Genomic DNA, 27,794 nt, shown 5'->3' on the forward strand with positions numbered 1-27,794 from the left:
TTCATTCTGGGTGGTTGGCCCCAGTTGAAGTCATCTAGATTGTTGGTAAAAAGCGAATTTTTATATATATATATATATATATATATATATATTTTTTTTTTTTTTTTTTTTTGCGTTTTCTTAGATCCCTGATGGTATTATTATTGGATTGATTTACTTATTCCAATGGCTCTTTATATTATCCTTAATATTATAGACAATATGGGTGTATTGCATGATTGCTTGCAACTGCATTGACTCATAAATATTATTTACATATTAGTTACAGTTATTGTCGTTTTAACTTTCTTTCTTTATTTTTTATCAATAATTATAAATATATATATATATATATATATATATATATATATATATATATATATAAAGAGAGGCATACACAGACTAAAAGGTTAACAGTGGCCACAGGCAGAGGCAAAAGTGATTCTTGCACTGCTTCTATTGGAATGAGCAACAGCATGGAAAGCAAGGCAAATGGGGATTTCCAGGACTGTTGGGAGTCATAGTGGAACAAATAAATACATGGGCTGTGTTAGATCCCAAAGAATTAGAGGAAAATCTTAATCAGTTATGCGGAGTTAGTAAGGATTTTGGACTAAAGATGAATATGGCTAAAACAAAAGTAATGATGAACAAGTATGCCACAGAAAGGGAAATAATGATTGAAGGAGCAGTAATTGAAAAGGTGGAGTCATATACTTATCTGGGACAAGTTATTAGCTGTAATAATGATAAATGGCTGGAAGTCAAGAGAAGAATAAATTTTGGATGGATAGCATTCAGGAAATATGGTCACATACTGAAGAGCAATATCCCAGTTTGTCTGAAACGTAAAATAATGAACCAATGTATACTCCCCACCACAACTTATGCAAGTGAAACTTGGGCACTCACCAAAAGAATGGAAGAGAAGCTGAGAACTACACAGCGAAGAATGGAACAAATTATATTGGGAATCAGATTGTGTTAGAGATAAGAAGAGAAACACATGGATTAGGTAGCAAACTCAAGTAAAGGACATTGTTATCAAAACTAAAGAACTAAAATAGTTTTGGGCAGGACATGACGACAGATGGATTAAGAAAATAACAGAATGGTACCCAAGAGGAGCTAGAAGAAAACCTGGAAGACAAAGGCGGAGATGGATAGATCAAATTCATGAGTTTGTGGGTAGTAAATGGATGGCCAGTGCTCAAAACAGAAGGAACTGGAAAGTTGCTGGAGAGGCCTTCATCCTGCAGTGGATTGAAAATGGCTAATGATGATGATGATCACTGACATACATTATTGTATAGAGAAGATCTCCTCATATGTTTCTTAACTTTTGTTAACATAAAAATATTAGTATTATTTGTTATTATATATTTTATATTTATTTTTTTCCATTTTTGTATAAAATTCTACTCAGCCCATTATGTATGTAGTTGACTTGATCCTCAGGTTGTGAGAATGGCCTGAGAAAATAACTCGTGTAATGACCCTCAAATTGGAGAATGACTCAAGCCGACTTGACCCTTTGCTTTTGACCCTCAGGTTGGGGACTATTGGCAAACTGAAATAGTTAGATGAAATTGAGCCCAAAATAACACCAGTAAATAAGCCAGCATTCACTCCATACTGATTTAGCATTAGTAGAGACGTGATACAAGAAAGTGAGCTTATACAGCATCAACCGAAAAAATAAAAATAAATAATCCCATTTTGCCCACCCATTTTCTCTAAAAGTTTGTTGAGTTCTTCCTTGAAGTTATTATTATTATTATTAATAGCCATATGGTGCAAGGAAGCCTGAGGCTTATGCTGCACCAGGAAAAAAAAAATTCCCGAGTTACCCTATGAGAGAGAGAAAGAGTCAAAAGTAGAAGGGAATCACCAAGAAGAGAAGAATGACGATATCCAGCTCTCAGGACCCTGGGTGTGCCAAGCACATACTCACCCAATATGAGCCCCCGGTGGGGGGGTTAAGCTATCAACTTCCACAACAACATATGGAAGTTTGTTTCAGCAATCAACTGCCTGCTGGCTAAAGACAAATTTCCACACATCTATTCTATAACAGTTTTTCCTGAAATTGAATTTATGCTCTCCTCAGGTTCGTAATCTGAGCAAGAAGAATTCCATCAGCATTGAGCCTGCGAAAACCATTCAACGTCTTATACACTGTAATTAGATCACCTTGTAGGTGCCTAGTCTTCAGACGTTGCAATTTACAAAACTTACGCCTTTCTTGGGAAGAGGACCCCTTCATTCCCCTCACCAATCTTGTTTCCCTTCTCTATACTTGTTCTAGCAACTCTACATCTTTTCTAAAATAAGTCCTCCAGACCTATACACAGTACTCAAGGTGTGACCAGATCATTGGTAGTTATACAAATGGACGACTACCTCTTTTTTCCTGTTTATCATTAACAAGACCCCATGACCAGCTCTGGCACCTGTCTGCACTGCTCAGAAAACTTCGTATCTGACTGCAGAATTAACTCCAGATCTTATTCAGGGCGCCTCCATAGCTAGGTGGGCAGGAGCAGTAGTGCGTAGCACATGCTTCTTGATTAGACCGGGGTTCAAGCCCGTCACCACCAAATATGGAGGATGCAGAAAGGTCAGGGAATGACCACTGCATATCCCCGGAGCAATATGGCCTTAGTTGCTAATGCTCCTAAAAACCAAGTAACAAACAAACAAAACAAACAGATCTTCATTCTCTACCACCCTAAGTGAAGTACCACACAGTTTACAGAAGTTCAAGTCTAATGTCAACAAATATCTTCTCTCTTCTTCTCAACCTCCAACCCAAGCATGGTACTAAGTACTATAAGTTCTAATACCTCTCGTGTTTGTAGTTTTCATAAAAAAAGAAAAAAAAAAAAATGTCAAGTACCACACAGTTGGTACATTTCTCTGCTGTTACTGCTATCCATATGTAGTACTTTGTATTTGTCAATGTTAAACTTCAGTTGTCACTTCTCAGCCAATCTGCCCAAAATTTCTAGATTCTGTTGTGGTAGCACACTGCCATTACTGTCATTGCCAACCTTTGTATCATCTGTAAACTTCGACATTAAGTCTGATACACCTTCCTCAATATCATTGATAAATATACAAAACAACTGTTGGGCCCAACACCGAACCTCAGGGGATTTACTAATAACATTAGTCCACGAAGAGCAGCGTCCATTGATTACCACTCTGTCTTCTTCCACTCAACTGCCCATTCATCTATTGTAGCAACTTGTCCTTAATGCCATAGACCCCTCCGTAGCCAGGTGGGAAGGAGCAGCAGTGTGTAGCACGCGCTTCTTGATTAGACCGGGGTTCGAGTCCGTCACCACCAAATATGGAGGATGCGGAAAGGTCAGGGAATGACCACCGCATTTCCCGGAGCAATATGGCCTTAGTTGCTAATGCTCCTAAAAATGCTCCTTAATGCTCCTAATGCTCCTTAATGCCATACTGCTCCAATTTGTACAGTAGTCCCTGTCTTCTGTGTGCAACAGTATCAAAAGCTTTCCCGAAATCCAAGTATACAATATCAAAATTGTTTTTTGATTCCAGTTCCTTTGTGACCACATATTATCCAGTCAGATTGGTCAGACAGGACTTACCCCTAATAAGCCCATGCTGTGTCTGAATTATTATTGCAGTGTTGTCGAGATGATCTTGCAATGCTTCTTTGACTAGTGACTCCATTATTTTCTCCAGAACAGAAGGTGAACTAACAGGTCTGTAATTACTCTTGTCACCCTTTGAGCCCCATTTGTAAATTGGAGATACATTTGCACAACTCCAGTCCATGGGGACCTCCTCTGAGTCCAAGGAAGCTCTCATAATTATGGCTAAGGATTTGATTACTTCCTTTGCCACCATCTTTAATATAACTGAATAGATCCATCCACCCCAGGTGCCTTTCTTAATGTTTTACTTACGATTTCTTCCCATTTCTCCTGCAATTTGCTTTCAGTTATTACAAAATCATTTAGCTTCCTGTTAGAGTTTAATATGCTTCTCTCCTCCACTTCCCTAGAATTCCTCATGTGTGAATGTAGATGCAAAATACTCATTCAGTTTGTCAGCTATCCAAGCAGGTTCATCAACAGTTAAACCATCGATATCAAGTGGACCAACCTGATTCATTGCCTTCCTTCTTGAGTTTATATAATTAAAGAAGTCTTTACTAATTTTCTTTGCATTCTTTGCCAAAGATTTCTCCTAACCTCCTTTGTGACTTGATTACAGACTAGCTTACATCTACCACATGCTTCTGATAATTTATGTGCATCGCATGTATTTTTTTTTCTCTGCCACGAGTCTCGTTAGTTCATCTGACATCCATTTAGGCCTAAACCTTTGAACAGTATTTCTTAGTTGGAATGAAAAGCCTAGTCACCTCCAAAATTAAGTTCCCGAAGGCTTCCCATTTAGAATTCAACGTTGTTAACATCATCAGTTGATCCCACTGTATAAAATTTAAAAATTGTCTGAGACCACTGTAGTCACCTTTATGGAAGCAAAAACACCTTCCTTTATTCCTGATGGTCATTACATCTTTAAGTAAATCCCACATCAGCACACTGTGATTACTGCCACCTAGTGGTTCCTTTATCCGCAGATTCTTAATGCATGAAGAATCACTGCTGATAATCAGATCAAGAGTATTAATCCCTCTGGTTGCCTCTCGAACATGCTACTGTAGAAAATGATCATCCAATAAATCCACAAAAGTCTTGCTAGTGTTAGAGTGACCACCCCACAAGTTTCAGTCAATGTCTAGTAAGTTAAAATCCCCCATTATAAGACATTCTGATTTACTGTCCCACTATTTCTTTGTACAGTTGTTTGTTATACTCATCAGAGTCAGTAGGTCTCTGACACACTCCTCCCCTCGGTTTTACTTTTCCCAGTACTTTCCCAGTAGTGTCACGCAATATTATACTGTCCATCTATGTCAACTAGATGCACTACCTTCGATTTTGTGTCTCTTATCTAATAGCATAATCTCTTTTCCCTTTCTGTACTGTCTACTTTTTCTGTACATATTGTACTCCCCAAATTCCAATTCTGCACTGCTTATATTGGTGACACCACTTCTCTGATATCCCAACACTATCTGCTTTTGACGTTTTGGCCAGCACCTCAAATTTGTCAAATTTATTTACTAAATTTCTAGCATTGGTGTACATGCGAGTATACATGTACCTATTCTTACTCTTAGTTACTCTAACACAGCCCATGTATTTACTTGTTACACGATGACTTTTAGCCCCTTGTTTTCCAGGCTGCTGCTCGTTCCATTAGAAGCCGTACAAGAATCACTTTCACCTCTGCTTATGGCTACAGTTAATCTTTTAGTCTGTGAATCCTCCAAGCTAGCAGTTTTTGACTGCTAGCTTGGAGGATTCACAGTGCCTCGATATCATCAGTAAATATTCTTGCACCCGTTCTATTTAAGTGTATTCCATCACTGTAGAAGCATCTCTCCTGTTAACAAGCACAGTCCACACTGAAAAAAATTCTCCCACTGAGCCTTGCATAATCTCTCCATGGCTGACTTAGTTGGCAAGGCTTTCATCATATACTCCCTCCTATCGTGTCTGGGCAGAATTGCTGACACTGTCAAATTTAACTCTAACTTGCAATGTTTTTTTTCAACATTGACCTGTACTTTTTATGTAAATCTGCCGATCTCCCACTTTTAATGTCATTAGATTCAACGTGTACAACAATATCATGTTTTGTGCCCTTAAAAGAAATCTGCTCTACAACATCATTAACTTTTGCCCCTGGAAGACATACCATGGTCCTGTTCCACATATCCTTTTTGTACAGTATATTATCTGTCTCCCTGACTACAGTCACCGACAATAACTAGCTGCTGTGGGACCATTGCATTCTGCCTTGAATATTGCCTCTGCCTTGCCTGATGCACAAGAGTGAGCTCTGGCATTGAGTTGGGCGGCTTATGGCTTGATGGGTCTCCAATTTTAATTCCTTCAAGGGCATCTACTCGACTCTTCAAACTCTCAGACACCCATCAGTATGCTGAGTTGGTACCAATTTCTTGACACACTCTGCACGTAGCACACACAAGAACATCATCCTTGGCTGGATCATGTCCTGTTCCAGAAAAGTCTGCAAGCATTTCACAAGTTGCACATTTTTGTAGTCTATAATGCATTGGAGAATTGCCCACAGCACTCCTGCTACTTTGTACCCGTTGCATTGCTGTGCTAGTCTGGAGCATAATTTCGATTTGAATACAATTGATTAACAATTAAAATTAATAAGATTAATAAATATAATTGATTGTCCATACTACACTAATCGAATAATTACTAAATGCGGTGATATGTACACTGGCGTGCAAAACGTAAAGACCAACACTATTTCTAAAGGCTACAACCAAACTAAACAGCCTGTGGTGATTTGCATAACTGTGACCATTCAGCAGAAAGCTGGTGCACATGCAAAAATTTGAATCGTGATGAGAGGGCTCACATAAACAGATAAAAGCAGCAGTTATGTGTAAATTACCGAATGGTGAGCACGATTGTTACAGACGTTCGATTAGTTTCATACAGTAGGCACCTCCATAGCCAAGTGGGAAGGAGCAGCAGTGCGTAGCACACGCTTTTTGATTAGACTGGGGTTCGAGCCCGTCACCACCAAATACGGAGGATGCGGAAAGGTCAGGGAATGACCACCGCATATCCCGGAGCAATATGACCTTAGTTGCTAATGCTACTAAAAACTAAATAACAAACAACAGTTTCAAACAGTGCTACAGACAATGAAATGGCCAGTAGACAACATCTGGATGAGTTTACCCAGGGTCGAATAATTGTGAAGGTTGAAGTGCGAGGGGTGTGGCTGCAGCGTTCAGTATTGCTCATAGCATCGTCTCATATTCGCGGTCGGCCTTCAGAACGACAGGTACATCTGTTCGAAAGACCCAGGTGGCTTTCCACAAAAAACTAATGCCCAATGATGACTGCTATATACTCCTACAGGCCAAGAGGGACCGACACTAGACAGCGGGATCCATTGCAAACCAGCTGCACAAGACACAGGATATTACAGTTAGAACCAATTAGAGCTACCTATTCACCACAGTTAAAAATTTGAATTCCCCTACCACTTATGCTATACCTTAACAATGGAAGTATTGTATGTTCACAACATATGTATATATGCTGCGAATGAAACAACGGTTCTATGTATATTAAGTAGTAACCTACAAAATCTCTACATAAAATAAAAATAACAAGCTTGACTGGGACTATAAAGCTACTTATAGAGTACGAATTAATGACAGTTAAGTCAATAAAACGGCAAAAGTTTTCAAACACTTATCAATTTCCTAGGAGCTGGAAATTTGCTGCTTGCACTTGGATAATATCTTCACCAAAGGTTATCTGTTGTTATGTGTTATTATCTGTAGTGAAATATTCTTTTCTCCTATTTGAAATGATTAGGGTTGGCTAGTTTAAAACAATGATATGGGGAGAAATTGCATCATAGGTACAATTTAGAGTTCATTACTGTGTTCATATTTCGAAATATAAATTTATTTTATCTCATTCTTTTCCCATCTTCCCCCTCTCATGCCATAAAATCATTGTTTTTAACTACAAATCAGCATATTTTTAAACACTGTCATGTTCACTGGACTCCACTACTTTGCTCAACCTCTGAGAATTTAACATTCGAAATATTTGTAAAATTTAATATTGTGCGCTTTTATCTAACAGCACTTCACAAGTGTTAGCTTGTGGCAGTTTGGCTGAATTTGTACAACCAGATCATGAATTGCAATTTGGGTTTTGTCCATAACGCATACCAAATACATTGTGCATTCATTAAATATTATTGTATCTTGTTTTTGTAATTTTTTACAGAGCTGTCAGTTTATTTGCAAGAGCTATAAATAATTATCGGGTTCCAGAAAAAGCTGCAGATATATCCTTGCAAACTGCCCTCAGGGGATTGGTAAGTTTCCTCAGTTTTCATTTTCTCAATCCCATTTATATGTATATATGTTGTGGACAAAGTGATTAATTGAGCTTTATTCATACTGTCTGTGCACTATATATAAGGACTGGAGATATTGGGCAGAGTGATAAAAATGTGTTAATATATTACTTTGACCAGGAAACATTATTTCCTGAGATCAGGAAACATTATTTATAATAATGTTTCCTGATCTCTGGGCTATGTGATATCCTATAAAGTTACAAAATATTTTTCAACGATTTTAACTTACTATGTTGGTCTGAAGGTTTTGTTGCCTTCAGTAAAGATTGTGTGCTAATTAACAATGAAACAAACTATGAACTCTAAAATTAAGTATTAAACAGTTATTTGTAAATTACATGGTGAAAAATGCTGAAAAATTTAAGTTGGATATTTTGAATATCCAAAACAAGAAAAAAATAACATATTCTAATCCAGTATTTATTTTTTTATATTATATAGAATTTGTTTTAGAAAATTGGATATAAATAAAACATTATCCTAACATTAACTAGTCTTCTTAAAATGAACACAAAAATAATACATAACAGCATTGAACAAAATAGCTTTAGTTACAAACAAAAAATCGAAAGCAAAATGAATTAAAAACAAATAAAGCTAATTTTTATTTTTAATGAATCGAGAAATTTGTCATAATTTTTCCTATTTATTCGAACAATTGAGACTTTGGTAGCATTTGGAATTACATATTTTTTTTATCTTTCCGACATTTACATCTATCAGAATTACAGCCACCTTTGCAGTTACATTTATGGAACCTTGCCCTCTTGAAACCGCCAACATTCTTGAGCATTCTCTCAGCGAAATTTCCATATTTGGTATATTTTCAATGGGCAAGAAATTTTCTTTTCAAATAGTAAATTTGTTTCTGGAATAGTGGGTGTAATTTTCCATATTTGGTTCCGAAATTATAGAAATTTTGATTAGAATTTCCAGAACAACGGCTAAAATATTTCTTCAATCACTGCATGCTCAGTATACATCTGGTACTCAAATCCTAAGTTTCACCAACATTTGCAGGAGGATATTTTGAACATGAGGTGTTTAGCATTTTTTTTGCTTGCTTTTTTAGATTTGAAAGAGCAGATTTTCTAGTTGCAGATATATTTTTAATTTTTTCTTCTATTTTTGAATCTTGAATTTCATTTTCGTCTTCGTTATTCACGACCTCTTCACTAGTCTCCAAATCATTTTTTAAAGATGAAATTTCATCTAAAGACAGTGTTTGGAGGTGTTCAGCTACATCATCAGTCTAGTATAGCATTTCTAGACCTATGTCATTTGTTGCAGTATTGACTTCTCTAATATTACCTTCACTTTTCTCTGAATCATTCTGATTTCCATGATTTTCGTTACTGTTTAATAGTACCGCCAAGTCCTCGTCTGTTCTTATGTCATTCAATAATTCAGAAGGTAAGGAAGTTTTTTAGCCAATTCTTAACTTACAACCAAACATGCTGACCAGGCAAGCCAGGTGAGTAAAGTGCCTGCCTGGCAACCCAAAGGTTGCGAGTTCGAATCCCGCCTCGGGCTTGGATTAGAGTAAAATGCAAACACTTTGGGAGGTGCACTATGGCCACAGAAGCCGATGCGCCAACAACTAACAAAAAAAAAAAAAAAAAAAAAAAAAACAACCCCCAAATATGGCTTCGTAGGGACTGCAGTTAATACCAGTATGATGAGCTCTATTTTTTATGATTTGCACTAACTTTTAGCCTTTCAACCAGTTGATGGTATTGTTAGTCTCCAGCCAAGAACTGAGGATGTTCTCGATATCTTGATTTGCCCTTTCTACCAAACCTTGAATCTGTGAATGTCTAGATTTTCTATGAATCCTTTTAGGTTTGTTCCACATACTGCACATTTCCTCAATAATTTTGTTGCAAAATTCTCTGCCATTATCAATGTAAAATATTTGGCGCTCCAAAAATCATGAATATGTCTAAGAGAACATGTGCTACTTCTTCAGGCGCCTCTGTAGCCAGGTGGGCAGGAGCAGCAGTGCGTAACACACGCTTCTTGATTAGACCGAGGTTCAAGCCCTTGACCACCAAATATGGAGGATGCTGAAAGGTCAGGGAATGACCACCGCATATGTCCGGAGCAATATGGCCTTAGTTGCTAATGCTCCTAAAAACACCAAAATAACGATAATAACAGCTACTTCTTCAGCCCTTTTTTATTTTAAAGGACGAAGCTGTACAAATTTTGAGAAATGATCCTGATAAACGAGAATAAATTTATATTCTCCATCTCCTTGACTTTGCATGTCTATCAGGTCAACTTGACATCTGGAATTTATTTCATTGCAGATAATTGGCCTTACACTAAACCCTTTTTTGGAACATTCTGTTTCTTTTGACAAACTTTGTGTAAATTTAAGTAAATCACAATCATTTCCAAAAGTATAAAAACATAAATTATGTTTTTATATAATTCTTTTTTCCATGCAATTTCTACCATCACAACTGATCGAAATATGAGTTTCGCAAAGTATTTGAAATGCCTCATCTATATGCACATAATATTTAATAGAAGAATTACCTTCCTTCACTGCAACAATCAACTTTTCCAAGTCTCCTATAGAAGCAACGTCATATCTACGCAAACGTTGGTGTTCTTCGGGTGATTTGGATGATTTTTTTCATTTTTGCCTCTGACTTTTTTGATGAGATTAAAGTATTCATCTTTGGTAAGAAATTGGGTTATAGTGTTTATTCGCTAATGACGCATATAATCGGTTATTGAATTGGTTTTTTGTATCACTTGCAGAGTGCTCCATATCTTTAAAATTTTGAGGGTATTCGTCAAATATTTAAATATTTCATGAAAAACAAAAAATCAAGAGCAAAAATTCACACTAATTATGAGTTCGTACTGACCGACATATGCAGGACCACGGACATTATCCATAGATCATGAAACATTATTTATAATGCCCGGTCAAAGTAATAACTTGACACATTTTTATCACTCTGCCCAATATCTCCAGTCCTTATATATATAGAGCCCAGGCAGTATGAATAATGCTCAGTTAATTACTTCGTCCATAACATATACAAGGTATATTACAAAATTAATGACAGATTTTATGAAATGTGATGTGGCAATATTGTGCATGCATACCACTTATCAATTTGTAGGTTGAACCCACCTCTACACAATGAGAATAGTTTTGTCTCATTGCATTCAGAGTGTGTTGAGTTCACTCTGAAGTAAATAACCACAAATTTGTTGACTATTTCATGAAAAAATGGAGCAGAAGAACATCAAGCAATGTTACACCATTGAATTTTGTGTCAAACCCAACAAAAGCATGATGGAGATATGCAAAAAGTTAAAAAGAGCTTATGGAGATAAGTTTTATCCCAAGTCAAATTTTTCTGATGGCACAAAGGCCTTTTTGGAAGGATGCAAAGCTGTTTAAGATGAACCATACGCAGGGAGACCTGTCTCAACAACAACAACAGATGAGAATGTGGAGAGAGCAAGGGCTCTGATTGTGTCTGAACAACAGTTTACCATGAGATTGTTGGAAGGTGAGCTGAACACAAGTCACTAAGCTGTTCATGACATTTTTACAGTATGTCTGGTTGCAATGTGTAGCTTCCCAAGGAAGCTACACATTGCAACCAGTACACATTCCCAAGGAATGTGTACTACTTTGAAGGAATGAACATTCAGTTGTAGAAAATTTTTATTTATAAAATAAATCTCATTATTTTTGTAACATTCTCATAGTAGAGTATAGATAATCAAAGTATATGGGATTGGAGTCGACTTGGCTTATGCAGAATTATAATATAAAAAAGTGTAAAGTGTGTTCTAATTTTATTTATTAAAATCAATTAAAAACCCTTTAAAATAATGAAAGGAAAGATAAGATTACATAATTAATTGAAAACATACTCAATTAATTGTGTAATCTTACTGCAGCCAACTCTGTAATAAGTTATGCACAGTTTCAAATTGTTTTCAACTGTTTAAACAGTTTTTAATGAAAAAAAAATTAAATTTATGCATTTGGCTTGATAGCTATGAAGAGATATTGAGAAGTTTTTAGCCTCACGCTGAAGTAGACTCTCACCAGTGGTTCTGTGTTATTTATCAGCATAGTCTTCTTGCTGATTTGTAATGCAGTTATCTTACTGTTGCAGAATGATTTGTCAAGTCTGAAAAAATGCTTCCACAGCAGCTGATATCTCATTATTTGGTTTGAATTTTTGTCCAGCCAAATGAAACTTATGTTTTGTCATTAAGTTTGATGTGGGCTAAATCTGATGAATAAGGTGGTTACACCAGTATTCATTACTGCACTGATGCATTTCAGTTAGTGCTGATAATTGCTGATGTATAAGCAGGAGCATTGTCTTGGTGAAAAGAGACGATCTTTCTTCAACCTTCCTTTTCTTTTGACCAGATAGTGTCTTGTAATTGATGTAATATAGTAAGATCCTGTTAAGGTTTGAACGTTGTGGTTCCTGCTGTTAAGGTTTTTACATTGTGGGTTCACAGTTTTTATTATTACTCTGGAATCCAAAAAGATTGATGCTATCACCTTTAAAGCTGTGGGACGACTCAATAGCATTAGTAGAGACATATGATGCAAGAAAGCAAGCTTATGCAGCATCAGCCAAAAAAAAAAAAAAAAAAACCTCCCATTTCACCCCTCCGTTCGTTCGAAATACTTGTCCAGCTGAGCCTTAAATTTATTTAGGCTATCAACTTCCACAACAACGGATGGAAGTCTGTTCCACCAACCAACTACCCACTGGCTAAAGGCAAATTTCCACACATCTATCCTACATCTGTCTTTCCTCAATCTGAATTTATGCCCTCTCAGGTGATTATTCTGAGCATGAGGAAGAATCCCATCGGCATTGAGCATGCTCAAACCATTCAAGGCTTTATACACCTCACCGGTACCTAGTCACCAGACACCAATTTGCAAAACTTAAGCCTTTCTTCGTAAGAGCAACCCTTCTCTGTACGCGTTCCAGCAGCTCTACATCCTTCTTGAAATGAGGCCTCCAGACCTGTATACAATATTCAAGGTGTAGCCTGACCATTGCCTTATACAAGGGAATAATCACATCCTTATCCCTGCTAGAAAAATTCCTGTATATCATTGACAAGACACCATGAGCTACTCTTGCAGTCCGTCTGCACTGCTCAGAGAACTTCATATTTGCCTGCACAATTACCCCCTTAGTTGCTAATGCTCCTAAAAACCAAATAACAAAGCACAATTACCCCCTGGTCCTTTTCATTCTCTACCAGTGTCAGTGTAGTACCACAGAGTTGATACGTTGCTCTGGGGTTACAGTTTCCCATATGTAGTACTTTACATTTGTCAATATTAAACTTCATTTGCCACCTCTCAACCCATCTTCTCAACCTTTCCAGATCCTGTTGCAGCAGCATAGCATCAGTAGTGTCCTTAACAACCCTGCGAACCTTTGTATCGTCTGCAAACTTGGACATTAAGCTTGATATGCCATCATCAATATCATTTATAAATACAGAAAACAACAATGGACCCAACACTGAACCGTGAGGGACTCCGCTAATAACATTAGTCCACGATGAGCAGTGTCCATTGATTACCACTCTGTCTTCTCCCCCTCAATCATCCCTTTATCCATAGCAGCAATTTGCTTCCAGTGCCACACTGCTCCAATTTGTAGTAGTAGTAGTAGTGGCACATGATGCAAGAAAGCAAGTGTAGGAGCTTATGCAGCATCAGCCAAAAAAAAAAAAAAAAAAATATCACACCATTCCCTCCAAATGCCTGTCCAGTTCCTCCTTAAATTTATTTAACCTATCAACTTCTACAACGACAGATGGAAGTTTGTTCCAGCAATTAACCACCCGCTGGCCAAAGGCAAATTTCCGCACATCTATTCTACATCTGTCCTTTCTTAATTTGAACTTATGTCCCCGTAGGTTGGTAATCTGAACAAGTGGAAGGATCCCATCAGAATTCAGCATGCTCAACCCATTCAAGGCCTTATAGACCTCAATCAGATCACTGCGCAGGTGCCTAGTCTCCAGCCACTGCAATTTGCAGAACTTAAGCCTCTCTTGGTAAGAGAATCCCTTCATTCCCCTCACCAATCGTGTTGCTCTTCTCTGTACACGCTCAAGCAAATCTACATCCTTCCTAAAATGAGGCCTCCAGACCTGTACGCAGTACTCAAGGCGTGGCCTGACCATTGCCTTATACAGAGGGACAATCACCTCCTTTTCCCTGCTAGCAAAATTCCTATATATCATTGACAAAACCCCAATGCCCGCCCTAGCAGCCTGTCTGCACTGCTCAGAAAACTTCATATCTGACTGCACAATTACTCCCGGGTCTTTTTCATTTTCTACCACCTTAAGTGTAGTACCACACAGTTGGTACGTTTCTCTGGGGTTACTTCTACCCATATGCAGTACTTTGCATTTGTCAAGGTTGAACTTTAGTTGCCACTTCTTAGCCCATCTGCCCAAATTATCTAGATCCTGTTGCAGTAGCACACTGCCATTACTGTCATTAACAACCCTGCCAACCTTTGTGTCATCTGCAAACTTCGACATTAAGCCTGATATACCTACATCAATATCATTGATAAATACACAAAACAACAGTGGACCCAACACCGAACCCTGTGGGACTCCACTAATAACATTAGTCCACGAAGAGCAGCACCCATTGATTACCACCCTCTGTCTTCTCCCACTTAACCATCCTTTTATCCATTGTAGCAACTTACCCTTAATACCATTCTGCTCCAATTTGTACAGTAGTCTTCCATGCGCAACAGTGTCAAAAGCTTTCCTGAAATCCAAGTATATGATATCAAAATTATTTTTTGCATCCAGTTCCTTTGTGACCACATCATAATAACCAATCAAATTTGTCAGACAAGACTTTCCCTTAACAAACCCATGCTGTGTTTGAATTATTGCTGCAGTCTTGTCTAGATGATCCTGCAATGCATCTTTAATCAGCGACTCCATTATTTTACCCTGAACAGAAGTTAAACTAACTGGTCTGTAATTACTCGTGTCACCCTTCGATCCACCTTTGTGAATTGGGGACACATTTGCACATCTCCAGTCCGTGGGAACCTCCCCTGAGTCCAAGGATGCTCTCATAATTATGGCTAAGGGTTTGCTTAGTTGCTTTGCCGCCTCCTTTAAAATAACTGGATAGATCCCATCCACCCCAGGTGCCTTTCTTATGTTTAACTTCAACAATTTCTCCTACACTTTGCTCTCAGTTATTACAAAATCATTAAGCACACTGCTACAATTTGATAACCTTCTTCCATTTTCAAATTGTAATAATTCCTCACGTGTGAATGTAGATGCAAAATACTCATTCAGTTTGTTTGCTATCTGAGCAGGATCATCAACAGTCGAACCATCGATGTCAAGTGGACCAATCATATTCATCCCCTTCCTTTTAGAGTTTATATAAGTAAAGAAATCCTTGCTGTTTTTCTTAGCATCTTTTGCCAAAGCTTTCTCGTAATCCGCCTTCGCCTGCCGAACCTTCTTTGTGACCTGATTACAGACTAGCTTATATCTGCCACAGGCTTCTGCGTCACCTGATAATTTATATGCATCCCATGCATTTTTCTTCTCTGTCACGAGTCTCATTAGTTCATTTGATAACCATTTAGGCCTAAACCTTGAACGATATTTCTTAATCGGTATATAAAGTCTAGTCGCTTCCACGATTAATTCTTTGAATGCTTCCCACTTAGAATTTACTGTTTGTAACATCGTCAGTTGATCCCACTGTACAGAATTTAAAAACTGTCTGAGACCACTGTACTCCCCTTTACGGAAGCAAAAACCCTTTCCTTTACCCCTGACGGTAGTTACCTCTTTGAGTAAATCCCACTTCAGCACACTGTGATCACTGCCACCTAGTGGTTCCTTTATCTGCAAATTCTTAATACACGAATGATCACTGCTGATAACCAGATCAAGAGTGTTACTTTCTCTGGTTGCCTCTCGAACATGCTGCTGCAGAAAACAATCATCCAATAACTCCACAAAAGTCTGACTAGTGTGTGAGTGACCAACCCACAAGTTCCAGTCAATATCTGGGAAGTTAAAATCCCCCATTATAAGACATTCTGATTTACTGGGCCACTATTTCTCTGTACAATTGTTCATTGTACTCATTCAAGTCATTAGGCCTATAACACACTCCTACTCTTATTTTTCCTTTCGCAGTGCTTATCTCACACCAAACTGACTGAACAGAGCACTGTTCATCTATATTAACTGGGTGCACTTCCTTTGATTTTATGTTTTTCTTAATTAACAGCATAACACCCCCTCCCTTTCTGTCCTGTCTATCCTTTCTGTACACATTGTACTCCCCAAATTCCAGTTCTGCATTCCTTATATCTTTGTGACACCACGTCTCTGCTATCCCAACAATATCCGCCTTTGATGTCCTGACCAACACTTCAAATTCATCAAATTTATTTACTATACTTCTAGCATTGGTATACATGCAAGCATACATGCTCCTATGCCTATTCCTTGTTACCCTAACACATCCCATATACCCAACTATTCCATGATGACTGCCATCCGTTCCTGAAACCCCCCACACCCCTCGCTCCAGGTCGCTTCTTATTCTAATAGAAGTTGTGCAACAATCACCTTCACCTCTGCCTGCGGTTACTGTTAAACTATTAGTCTTTGTATCCCCCCCAAACTAGCAGTTTTCCGACCCACCTAACACTGCCTCGATAGCATCAGCAAATATTCTTGCACCCTTTGTATTTAAGTGTATCCCATCCCTGTAGAAGCAATCTCTCCTGTTAACAAGTACAGTCCAGGCTGAAAAAAATTCTACCCCTTGAGCCTTGCACAATCTTTCCAGGGCCGAATTGATCGACAAGGCTCTCATCATGTACTCCCTCCTATGGTGCCTGGGCAGAATTGCAGACACTTTCAAATTCAACCCTATTTCACGGGTTTTTTTCAACAGTGACCTGTACTTGTTGAGTAATTCCGCCGGTCTCCTACTCTTAATATCATTAGTGCCAACGTGTACAACTATATCACCTTTTGTGCCCTTGAAAGATGATATCCGCTCTACAACGTCATCAACCTTTGCCCCTGGCAGACATACCCTGGTCCTGTTCCACCTATCCTTTTTACAAAGGATGTTACCCGTTTGTGACTTCTTTTGTGACTGCATCATAGTATCCAATCAGATTGGTCAGGCAAGACTTTCCCTTAACAAAACCATGCTGTGCCCGAGCTATAACTGAAGTCTTGCTAGATGATCCCGCAGTGCTTCTTTAACCAGTGCCTCCATTAATTTTCCTGGAACAAAAGTTAAACTCACTGGTCTATAATTACTTGTGTCAGGCTTTGATCCTCCTTTGTGAATTAGGGTCACATTTGGACATCTCCAGTCTGTGGGTACCTCCCCTGAGTCCAAAGAAGCTCTCATAATTATGGCTAAGGGTTCGCTTACTTCCTTTGCTGCCTCCTTTAATATAACTGGATAGATCCCATCCACACCGGGTGCCTTTTTTATGTTTATCCTCAACAATTTCTCCTCCACTTTCCTCTCAGTTATTACAAAATCATCTAGCTCACTGTCAGAGTTTACTTCACCTCTGGCATTCCCCTTCCTGAATAACTCCTGATGTGTGAATGTAGTTGCAAAATACTCGTTTAGTTTATTAGCCACTTGAGCAGGAGGCACCTCCGTACCCAGGTGGGAAGGAGGAGCAGCAGTGCATAACACACGCTTCTTGATTAGACCGGGGTTCGAGCCCATCACCACCAAATACGGAGGATGCGGAAAGGTCAGGGAATGACCACCGCATATCCCCAGAGCAATATGGCCTTAGTTGCTAATGCTCCTAAAAACAAAATAACAACAACTTCTGCTCTGCAGTACCCTGAAATCTATAACTCACAAGCACAACCACCTGGTTGTGTTTGTGAGTGTAATCCATCTGGGTGATCACCGTGCATCCTGCAGTGATTTGCTGCCGTCTCCGGAGCCAGGTGGGCAGGAGCAGCAGTGCGTAGCACACTCTTCTTGATTAGACCGGGGTTCGAGCCCGTGCCCACCAAATACGGAGAATGCGGAAAGGTCACGGAATGACCACCGCATATCCCCAGAGCAATATGGCCTTAGTTGCTAATGCTCCTAAAAACCAAACAACAACACCCTGAACAGGATCCTCAACTGTTGAACCATCAATATCCAGTGGACCAATCTGATTCATCCCTTTCCTTCTAGAGTTTACATAGGTAAAGAACTCTTTTCTGATTTTTTTGCATCCTTTGCCAAGAATTTCTCATAATCTGCCTTTGCCTGCCTAATCTCCTTTGTGACTTGGTTATAGACCAGCTTATATCTGTCATAGGCTTCCGTGTCACCCATTAATTTATATGTATCCCATGCATTTTTCTTCTCTGCCATATGTCTCATTAGTTAATCTGACATCCATTTAGGCCTAAACCGTGAACAATATTTCTTAGTTGGTATGTAAAGCCTAATAGCTTCCAAGATAAGTTCTTTGAATGCTTCCCATTTTGAATTTGCTGTTGGTCATCTTGCAGAAACTTTTGATAAACTGATTTTCTTTGTTAGAATGTTTTGCACCTATTTATATGAGATGCCTATGGTCTGCATTATTTTGTGAATTGATAATTGGTCTGCCATCAGTTATCAATCTGCAGAATAATTCAGGCTGGTACCATATCACACATTGCACCTGGTGCAGTGGGGTAAACATGCAACATTTTCAAAATTCCATAATGATGTTCAAATATAATCTTTCATTCATGATGGCCTTCACTGGGATCAGGAGATGTTGGTATGCCCATGCCAATACATCTCAAACAGTTGTCCAATAAGCCATGTTAGGAGGCAATAAGAGAAAGCAATACTCTTGATCTGATTATCAGCAGCAATGCTTCATGCATTAAGAATCTGCAAATGAAATAACCACTACTGGCACTGATCACAGCATATTTGATGTGTGTGATTTGCTTATGTCAAGGGAAGAAGGAAAGTCTTGTTTTTGTAAAGGTGGTTTTAGACAGTTTTTAAAATTTATTCAGTGGTACCAACAGTTGATGTTATCAACAGCAAATTCTAAATGGAAAGCATTAAGAGTAATAATCATAGAAGCTAGTAGGGATTTTATATGAAGAGATTCTGTACAAGGCATAGACCTAAATGGATGTCAAATGAACTGATGGCAGAGAAGAAAAATACATGGGATGCATATAAATTATCAAGTGATACAGAATTCTACAGCAGATACAAACTAGTCTTCAATCAAATCACAAATTAGAACAAGGTGGCATTAAGGGCAAATTACTGCTATGGATATAGGGATGGTTGAATGGGTGAAGATAGAGTTGTTGTCATGTGCACTGCCTTCTTGAACTACTATTATTAGTGGAATTCTCTAGGTTCAGTACTGGGCCCACTGTTGTTTGTATTTGATAATAATATTGGTTAAGGCATATTAGGCTTAATGTCTAAGTTGGCAAGGTGGTTAATGAGGGTAATCAAGGTATGCTACTGCAACAAGATCTAGAAGAATTAGGCAGATGGGTGACTAACAAGTGGCAATTCAAGTTTAACATTGACAAATGCAAAGTAATGCATATGGATAACAGTAATCCCAGAATAGTAGTGGTAAGTGATGCAAGAAAGCAAGCTTGTACAGCATTATCAAAAAAAAAATAAATAATTTCCCACATTACCTGTCCAACCCCTCTAATAATTTGTCAAGTTCTTCCTTGAATTTATTCAAACTATCTACTTCCACAACAACAGATGGAAGTTTGTTCCACCCATCAACTAACCTCTGGCTGAAGGCAAATTTTCTCACATCAGTTCTGCAACCATTCTTATTCAGTTTGAATTTATGCCCCTTCATGTGTGTAGTTTAAGACAGATAAGAATCCTCTTGCTTGACTATGCGCATCAGAATTTGAGCTTACTCAATCCATTCATAGTTTAAAACATCTGAATCAGATAATCTCACAGGTACCTAGTCTTCAGATGCTGCAGTTTGCAGAACTAAAACATTTTCTTGGTTAGAGCATCCTTTGTTCCCCTCATGAACCTTGCGAGGGGAAAAAACAAGCATTTTTCTTCTGCCATTAGTTCATCTGACATCCATTTAGGTTTGCATTGAACAGTATTTCTCAGTTGGTATGAAAAGCCTAGTAGACTCTGATTATTTCCCTAAATTTGCTGTTGGTAACATAGTTGGTCCCACTGCGTAGAATTTAAGAACTATCTGAGAACACCATAGGCACCTTTACACTTTATGGAAATTATATCTTTAAGTAAATCCCTCATCAGTACACTGTCACCTAGTGGTTTTTTCCTGCATATTCTTAATACATTTATTCTTAATGCATAAGGAATCACTGCTGATAATCAGATCAAGTGTATTGTTCTCTCTCTCTCTCTCTCTCTCTCTCTCTCTCTCTCTCTCTCTCTCTCTCTCTCTCTCTCTCTCTCTCTCTCTAACTTGCTGCTGCTGCTTTGGAAAACAGTTGTCCAATAAATTCACAAAAATCTTGCTAATGTGTGCATGACCAATCTGCAAGTTCCATTCCATATCTGGAAAGTTAAAACCCCATTATAAGAAATTTTGATTTACTTGCCCACTCTATTTTTTTTGTTTTGCCTGGTGCAGCATAAGCCTCAAGCTTCCTTGCACCATGTAGCGAATAATAATAATTTCTCTGTATAGTTGTTTGGTATACCTGTCACACTGATTAGGTCTATAACACACTCCTTTCATATTTGTTTTCCAAGCTTATGTCACTCCAACATGACTCAGCATTGCACAAGCCACCTAGGTCAACTGCATGCACTGCCTTAGATTTTATGTGCCTCATAACTAAGAACATTCCCCCACACCTCCTGCCTCCCCATTTATCTACACATTGTGCTTTTTGGAAGGTTCTCTTCCCATGCTCACATCTGGCTAACCTTCAAAGGTGAGTGTAAGATTACCACAGATTGTACTAAAACTACATATAATTTATATAAAACTGTTAGGTGTGCCAAAACATTTTTAATTTTCAAATCAACTGTCCACTCGACTTTACTGCTTGATTCCATCCTTCCCCCATTTGCAGAACTAAGCTTACACTCTTATACTGATCCTACAGTAAAGAGCTGCTTTATTTATGACTTATTTCTGGATTCCTTGTACCCTGGGAGTTCAGAGGCTAAGCTTAAACTGAACCAACTTTGATTAGTCATAAGTATTTGATAGACAAAAATAGCAGGAAATTCCACAAAGAATTAAGCACAGTCAGACACTTGCAGTCATAATCTGCAGCCTAAAGTGCACCATACTTGTACATACAATAAAGTAAATGTGTAAATTAGCTCAGATGATGAAGAAATCTCTACAGCTTCTGCTTCAGAAAAGAAGCAAAATACGAAAACCAGAACCACCTCTGAGTCCCCAAAACCCGAGGAAAATACTCGAGGTTCTGATGAAGTCAATATAGAGGATATATATTTTTTCTTCCAGGCAGTTGGCACTGCCCTGGATAAAATTATCTTGACCAGGCTCAAACCTGAATACTTAATGGCAAAGAAAATTGGCAGGATAACTGCTGCAACTAGAGAAAAGATAGTCCAGTACTGAACAATACTTGAACATGCAGTGACTGACCTGCACATAGAAAATAAAATTGTAAGAACAAAATTAGACACAAAAGAGACAGAAATACAGAAGCAACAAACTCAGCCTTATGCACAAGCATTAAAGAACAACAAGATTCCCAGTAAATCTAGGAAGCAAGAAACTCCACTAAACAGGACAAAAATGAAAATGTGGTCATCTTAAGACCTTCTGAAGGCTCTAAATTTGACACAAGTGAGGCCATAAAACAAGTCATTAATCCAAAAAACTCAGAAAATGAGTTTAAGTCAATAAAAATCAAGGGACTCAGGAAAACCAGACAGACTGTACTGGTAATTGAGACAGCCACTAAAGCTTGATGCAGACAAAATCAGAAATAATCCCAAGGTTAATGGGATGGGTCTGAAAATGGACAAACCCAAAATCAGGGGTCCAAACATTCTTTGATATTGACAGCAACAAGACCAAAAGTGACATCATTGCAGAAATTTATGAAAAGAATTTCCAAGATTTCATGAATAAAGAACTGAACAGTGAATTTACGCCAAGATATAACTATAAAGCCAGGTCAACACAATCCACCAACTGAATTGATGAAATCTCACCTAGAGTATGCAATTATTAGCAACCAACAGAGAATATACATTGGCTGGGGAAGCCATAGGTATAGGGAATATTTCCCAATACTTAAGTGCCACAGGAGTTTGAAGTTTGGGTACACTTTGCACACTTGCTTCCTAAAATAACAAACCTGTGGCCACCACACTGACAGAGGCCATCACTATAAGGAATGTAGAAAGACTCAAGAGGCAAAGTGCATAGATTGTAAAACTTCTGAGCTGCCTTACAATCATTCTCTTAGGGATCCAAAACTTCCCATATATATCAAAGCAGTCAACTAATTGACAGAAAATAAATTATGGAACATTCTTGTAATCAGAATAATGGCCAAGACTTAAGGTTCTTGTAACTAAATGCCCAAGAGCCCATGCAGTAGCAGACCAAATCAAAATTATCATGGAAGAAAAAGAAATAGACATTTTGTGTATCCAAGAGTCCTACACCCATGGGGGTTAGGGTTCATGGATATCCTAGATCATATAGAATTGTTGAGGCCACTATAGAGTCCCTGTGGAACTTGATAATAAGAAACCCTAGTTTAACAGTTACCAAAATCAGTAATTTATGCAACCCTTAGCAGCCTGTGCTTAAATTAGTTCCCACCCGGGAAGCTTCCATATTATATCGTTATACTGCAAACCTGGACAAAATTTAGGGCAAAACTTAACAATATTTGCAACCAGCTTTACTATCCTTAACTGACAGTAAAATCTTGGTGCTGTGGATGCCACCTGCAGGTCTCCACTGTGGCATAGCCACAACTCGGACACACCTAATTCAGACAGAGCAAGCACTCAGAATGGGCATGACTTGGGGGACTTCATTGCTACCTCACCATTTAAAGTTTTAAACCAGCCATGCAGTCTTGCAACTTAAGTAGTACATTGCACGAAAGTGTGATTGATGTAAACAATGGCCACAAATGCCATTGCACACAAGTTAAATTGGAGGGTACAGGAGACCTGGACTACATCCCACCAGTGTGCAGTCACTTTCCAACTGGTTCGTCAGCTAGATTAGATTCCCCTCCCCAAGTATATGATATCATCAGGTATAATATTATAAGGCAAATTGAACCAAATTTGATGAAGCACTGAATTCTACCTTTCAGGGAATCTCCCCACAACATAATAATCAATTACACCCTGATGAACAGGTGTCTAAATTTACTAAACTAATTATAAAGGCCATTGATGCCACCTTTAGAAAGAAAAGGCCCCAAAAGGGGGGGGGTTGGAATTAGTAGATAAGAATTATTTGCTTCTTTCCTCACATAGATAAACTACCCAGCTCATCTTTGAATTTATTCAAACTGTCAACCTCAACTACTTGTGAAGGCAATCTGTTTCAGTAATCGACTCGCTGGTAAAGGAAAACTTCCTACAATCTAGTCTAAACCTCTTCTGCTATAACTTGAATTTGTTTTTTGTTTGTTATTTGGTTCTTAGGAGCATTAGCAACTAAGGCCATATTGCTCTGGGAATATGCGGTGGTCATTCCCTGACCTTTCTGCATCCTCCGTATTTGGTGGTGATGGGCTCGAACCCCGGTCTAATCAAGAAGCGTTTGCTACGCACTGCTGTTCCTTCCCACCTGGATACGGAGGCGCCTTGAATTTATGCACCCGAGTTCTGGAATTCATTATAACAGTGAAAATTCCACCTTAATTCATTTTATAAACCAAACTCGGAGCTTTATAAACTCAGACAGGTCATCTTCTGTGGTGCCTGGTTGCCAAGCTGTGTAGCCCACACAGTCAATCTTTTGTTGTACAGTTGCCTTTTGCAATCTCACCATGCAAGTTGCATGTCTTTGGACTCTTACAAGAAGCTTATTGTATTTTTTCAGATGAAGTCTCCATACATGGACACAGTATTCCATATGCAATCTTGCATTATCATTAGCAAAGGCACAATGCAAGAAAGCAAGCTTATATAGCATCAGCCAAAAAAAAAAAAAAAAATCCCTTATTTCACCCATCCGCTCGTTCCAAATGTTTGTCATGTTCTACCTTGAATCTATTTAAGCTATCAACTTCTACAATGATAGATGGAAGCTTGTTCCAGCAATCAACCACCCACTGGCTAAAGGCAAATTTCAGCATATCTATCCTACAACCTTTCCTCAATTTGAATTTATGCCCTCTCAGGTGGTGATTATTCTGAGCAAGAGGAAGAATCCCATCAGCATTGAGCATGCTCAAACCATTCAAAGCTTTATACCTCAATCAGATCACCTTGCAGGTGCCTAGTCTCCAGACACCAATCTGCAAAATATAAGCCTTTCTTTGTAAGAGCAACCCTTTGTTCCATTCACCAATCTTGTTGCTGTTCTGTATACTCGTTCCAACAGCTCTACATCCTTCTTAAAATGAGGCCTCCAGACCTGTATACAGTACTCAAGGTGTGGCCTGACCATTGCCTTATACAAGGGGATAATCATCTCCTTTCCCTGCTAGAAACATTCCTGTATATTATTGACAAGACACCATGAGCTACTCTTGCAGACCATCTGCACTGCTCAGAAAACTTCATATCTGCCTGCACAATTACCCCCAGGTCCTTTTCATGATCTACCACTAACACAGAGCTGATACACTACTCTGGGGTTACAGCTTCCGATATGTAGTATTTTACATTTGTCAATGTTAAACTTCATTTTCCACCTCTCAGCCCATCTGCTCAACTCCTCTAGATCCTGTTGCAGCAGTGTATTGTCATTAACAACCCTGCCAACTTTCGTATCGTCTGCAAACTTGGACATTAAACCTGATATACCCTTATCAATATCATTTATAAATACAGAAAACAACAATGGACCCAACAATGAACCCTGAGGGACTCCACTAATAACATTAGTCCACGATGAGCAGTGTCCATTGATTACCACTCTCTGTTTTCTCCCACTCAACCATCCCTTTATCCCTAACAGAATTTTGCCTCTAATGCCACACTGCTCCAATTTGTTTAGTAGTCTTCCATGTGAAGCATTATCAAAGGCCTTTCTAAGATCCAGATATATGATATCAAAGTTATTCTTTGCATCCAGTTCCTTTGTGACTACATCATAGTATCCAATCAAATTGGTTAGACAAGACTTCCCCTTAACAAACCCATGCTGCTGTGTCCGAGCGATAACTGAAGTTTTGTCTAGATGATCCTGCAATGCTTCTTTAACCAGTGCCTCCATTAATTTCTCTTGAACAGAAGTTAAACTAACAATTCTGTAATTATGTGTCTCGCTTTGATCCTCCTTTGTGGATTGGGGTCACATTTGGACATCTCTAGTCCATGGGTACCTCCCCTGAGTCCAGGGAAGCTCTCATAATTATGACTAAGGATTTGCTTATTTCCTTTGCCGCCTCCTTTAATATAACTGGATAGATTCCGTCCACACCACCTTCCTTTCTTATGTTTATCTTCAATTTCTCCTCCACTTTACTCTCATTTATTACAAGATTATCTAGCTTACTACCAGAGTTTAATACACCTCTAGCATTCCCCTCCCTGAATAACTCCATGTGTGAATGTAGATGCAAAATATTCATTTAGATTGTTAGCTACCTGAGCAGGATCATCAACAGTTGAACCATCGATATCCATCTCCTTATCTCTGTGTGACATTGAAATTTTATTGAAATTGAATCGAAATCATGACTCAGACCAGAGCAGCAAAGCAAAAGGCTCAGGCTAAGGAGTGCTGTGGCTCGGGGGAGAACTGAGGGGGGCTGTTGTCCTCTGAATTGCAGCCTTTTAAAATGCACTGCTTGCTTGATGTTTGTGGACAATCAGGTACGGGACATGATATTGCCAAGGGGGATGTCTTTGTGTGTGCGCGATGTAAGTAGTGTGAGGAAATGAGATGACAACTCAGCATTGTTATGGGCCCATATGAGAGCTTGAAGGACAGGGTGGATGCCCTTGAAGGATCTAAATTAAGGGGCCCATCAAGCTCTCAGCTGCCCACATCAATGCCAGAGCTGGCACTTGACCATCACACAACACAGTGGCAACCCCCAAGTCAGAATGCGCTGGTCCCACAGGAACTAGTAGTTGTTGGTGACTATTGTCGGGGAAACGGGGAATGTGCTATGTAAAAAGGATGGTTGGAACAGGACCAGGGTATGTCTGCCCGGAGTTGGCATCTGATTTCCTCACACTTCTTACATCGCGTGCACACACACACACACACACACACACACACACACACACACACCACACACACACACACACACACACACACACACACACACTTCCCTTGGCAATATCATGTCCCGTTCCTGATTGCTCCACAAACATCAAACAAGCAGTGCATTTCAATAGACTGTGATTCAGAGGAGAACTGCCCCTCTTCAGTTTTCCCCTGAGCCACAGCATTTCCATTAGTTTGGACCTTTTGGTTTGCTGTTCTGGTCTGAGTCATGATTTCTATTCAAGTTCAGTAAAATTCCAATACAAAATATAACCCTAATCTTATATCCCTATGTAGTTATAACATCATATTTTTGTGTTTCACTATCGAATATTATCTCCGAATTAAGTTATATGACTTTATACATTATACGTTTGTAAAAACTAGGTCGCTATATTTATTTCCTTAAAAAAAATACAATTCAATTGACGATAAAATTTAATAAGATTAATAAATTTTACTGTTTAATTGATACTACTATACTTGCTATCTAGTTTTCCGTTAAACAATACGCCATCTAGTTCGGTGCACATGTTGTGTTGTATAACAATGGCGGCAAGTTACAAACGGTTAATCTACGGACACGAGGTATTATTTACTTTCCAAATCGTGCTATCTAAATTGAAAATAAACAACGTAGCTTGACTAGGTCTACAAGCTACTTATAGAAAATAATTCAATGTAACAATTAAGTCAAAATGATTTCCGATTGCCTTACGATTGCCTTATACAGTGAGATTAAAACCTCCTTATCTATGCAGGATAATGTTCAATAAATCATCTGTGGGACAGCATGGGCTTTCCTGGACACCTGTTTACACTGCTCAGAAAGTAAGAAAAGAAAAGGTAGGGAAGCCATGCTGTTAAAGTAATGAAATTTTTGGATATATGGCACACACGTGGCAAGAATATACCCAACTCCTTAACATAACATGGCCTTGACAATGTCCCCCGCATAACCACTACTTGGACTCCCTCCAGTCACCGTCTGGCAGAGTACAGGCAGTAAAATTACATACTAGCTGATCTGGAAGCCTTCCTAGTGGCTGTCCTGTAAACGCTGTTTTAGAGCCGTACCCTTGGAATGTAAGGATGATTGGATCTCACCACGATGTCCATCATAATCTCAAAGACATCAATCATACTGCGTGATGGAAGAGATGGGGAGGGTTGATGGAGTTTTGGTCTGGAGACTAAACATTGGTTCAACTACTTCAAGCCTTCAATAAGCAAAGTGATGGTATTGCACCAGTTGATGAGTTATTTATCACCTAGTATTGC

At 38.7% G+C, this 27,794-nt stretch overlaps 1 protein-coding gene across 2 annotated transcripts in view; it reads left to right on the forward strand.

Annotated features, from left to right (window-relative positions):
* LOC150077091 (uncharacterized) overlaps positions 1–27,794 on the forward strand; it is a 347,053-nt gene that overhangs the window by 78,238 nt on the left and 241,021 nt on the right. For both annotated transcript variants that reach the window (XM_090386103.1, XM_090386104.1), the window contains exon 4: positions 7,893–7,983. In XM_090386103.1, the coding sequence (XP_090242229.1) occupies positions 7,893–7,983 (91 nt within the window). The remainder of the gene's footprint in view (positions 1–7,892; positions 7,984–27,794) is intronic.

Source organism: Mastigoproctus giganteus, chromosome 12, assembly GCF_048544385.1.
Source record: "Mastigoproctus giganteus isolate SK-2022 chromosome 12, ASM4854438v1, whole genome shotgun sequence".
NCBI lineage: Eukaryota > Metazoa > Arthropoda > Arachnida > Uropygi > Thelyphonidae > Mastigoproctus > Mastigoproctus giganteus.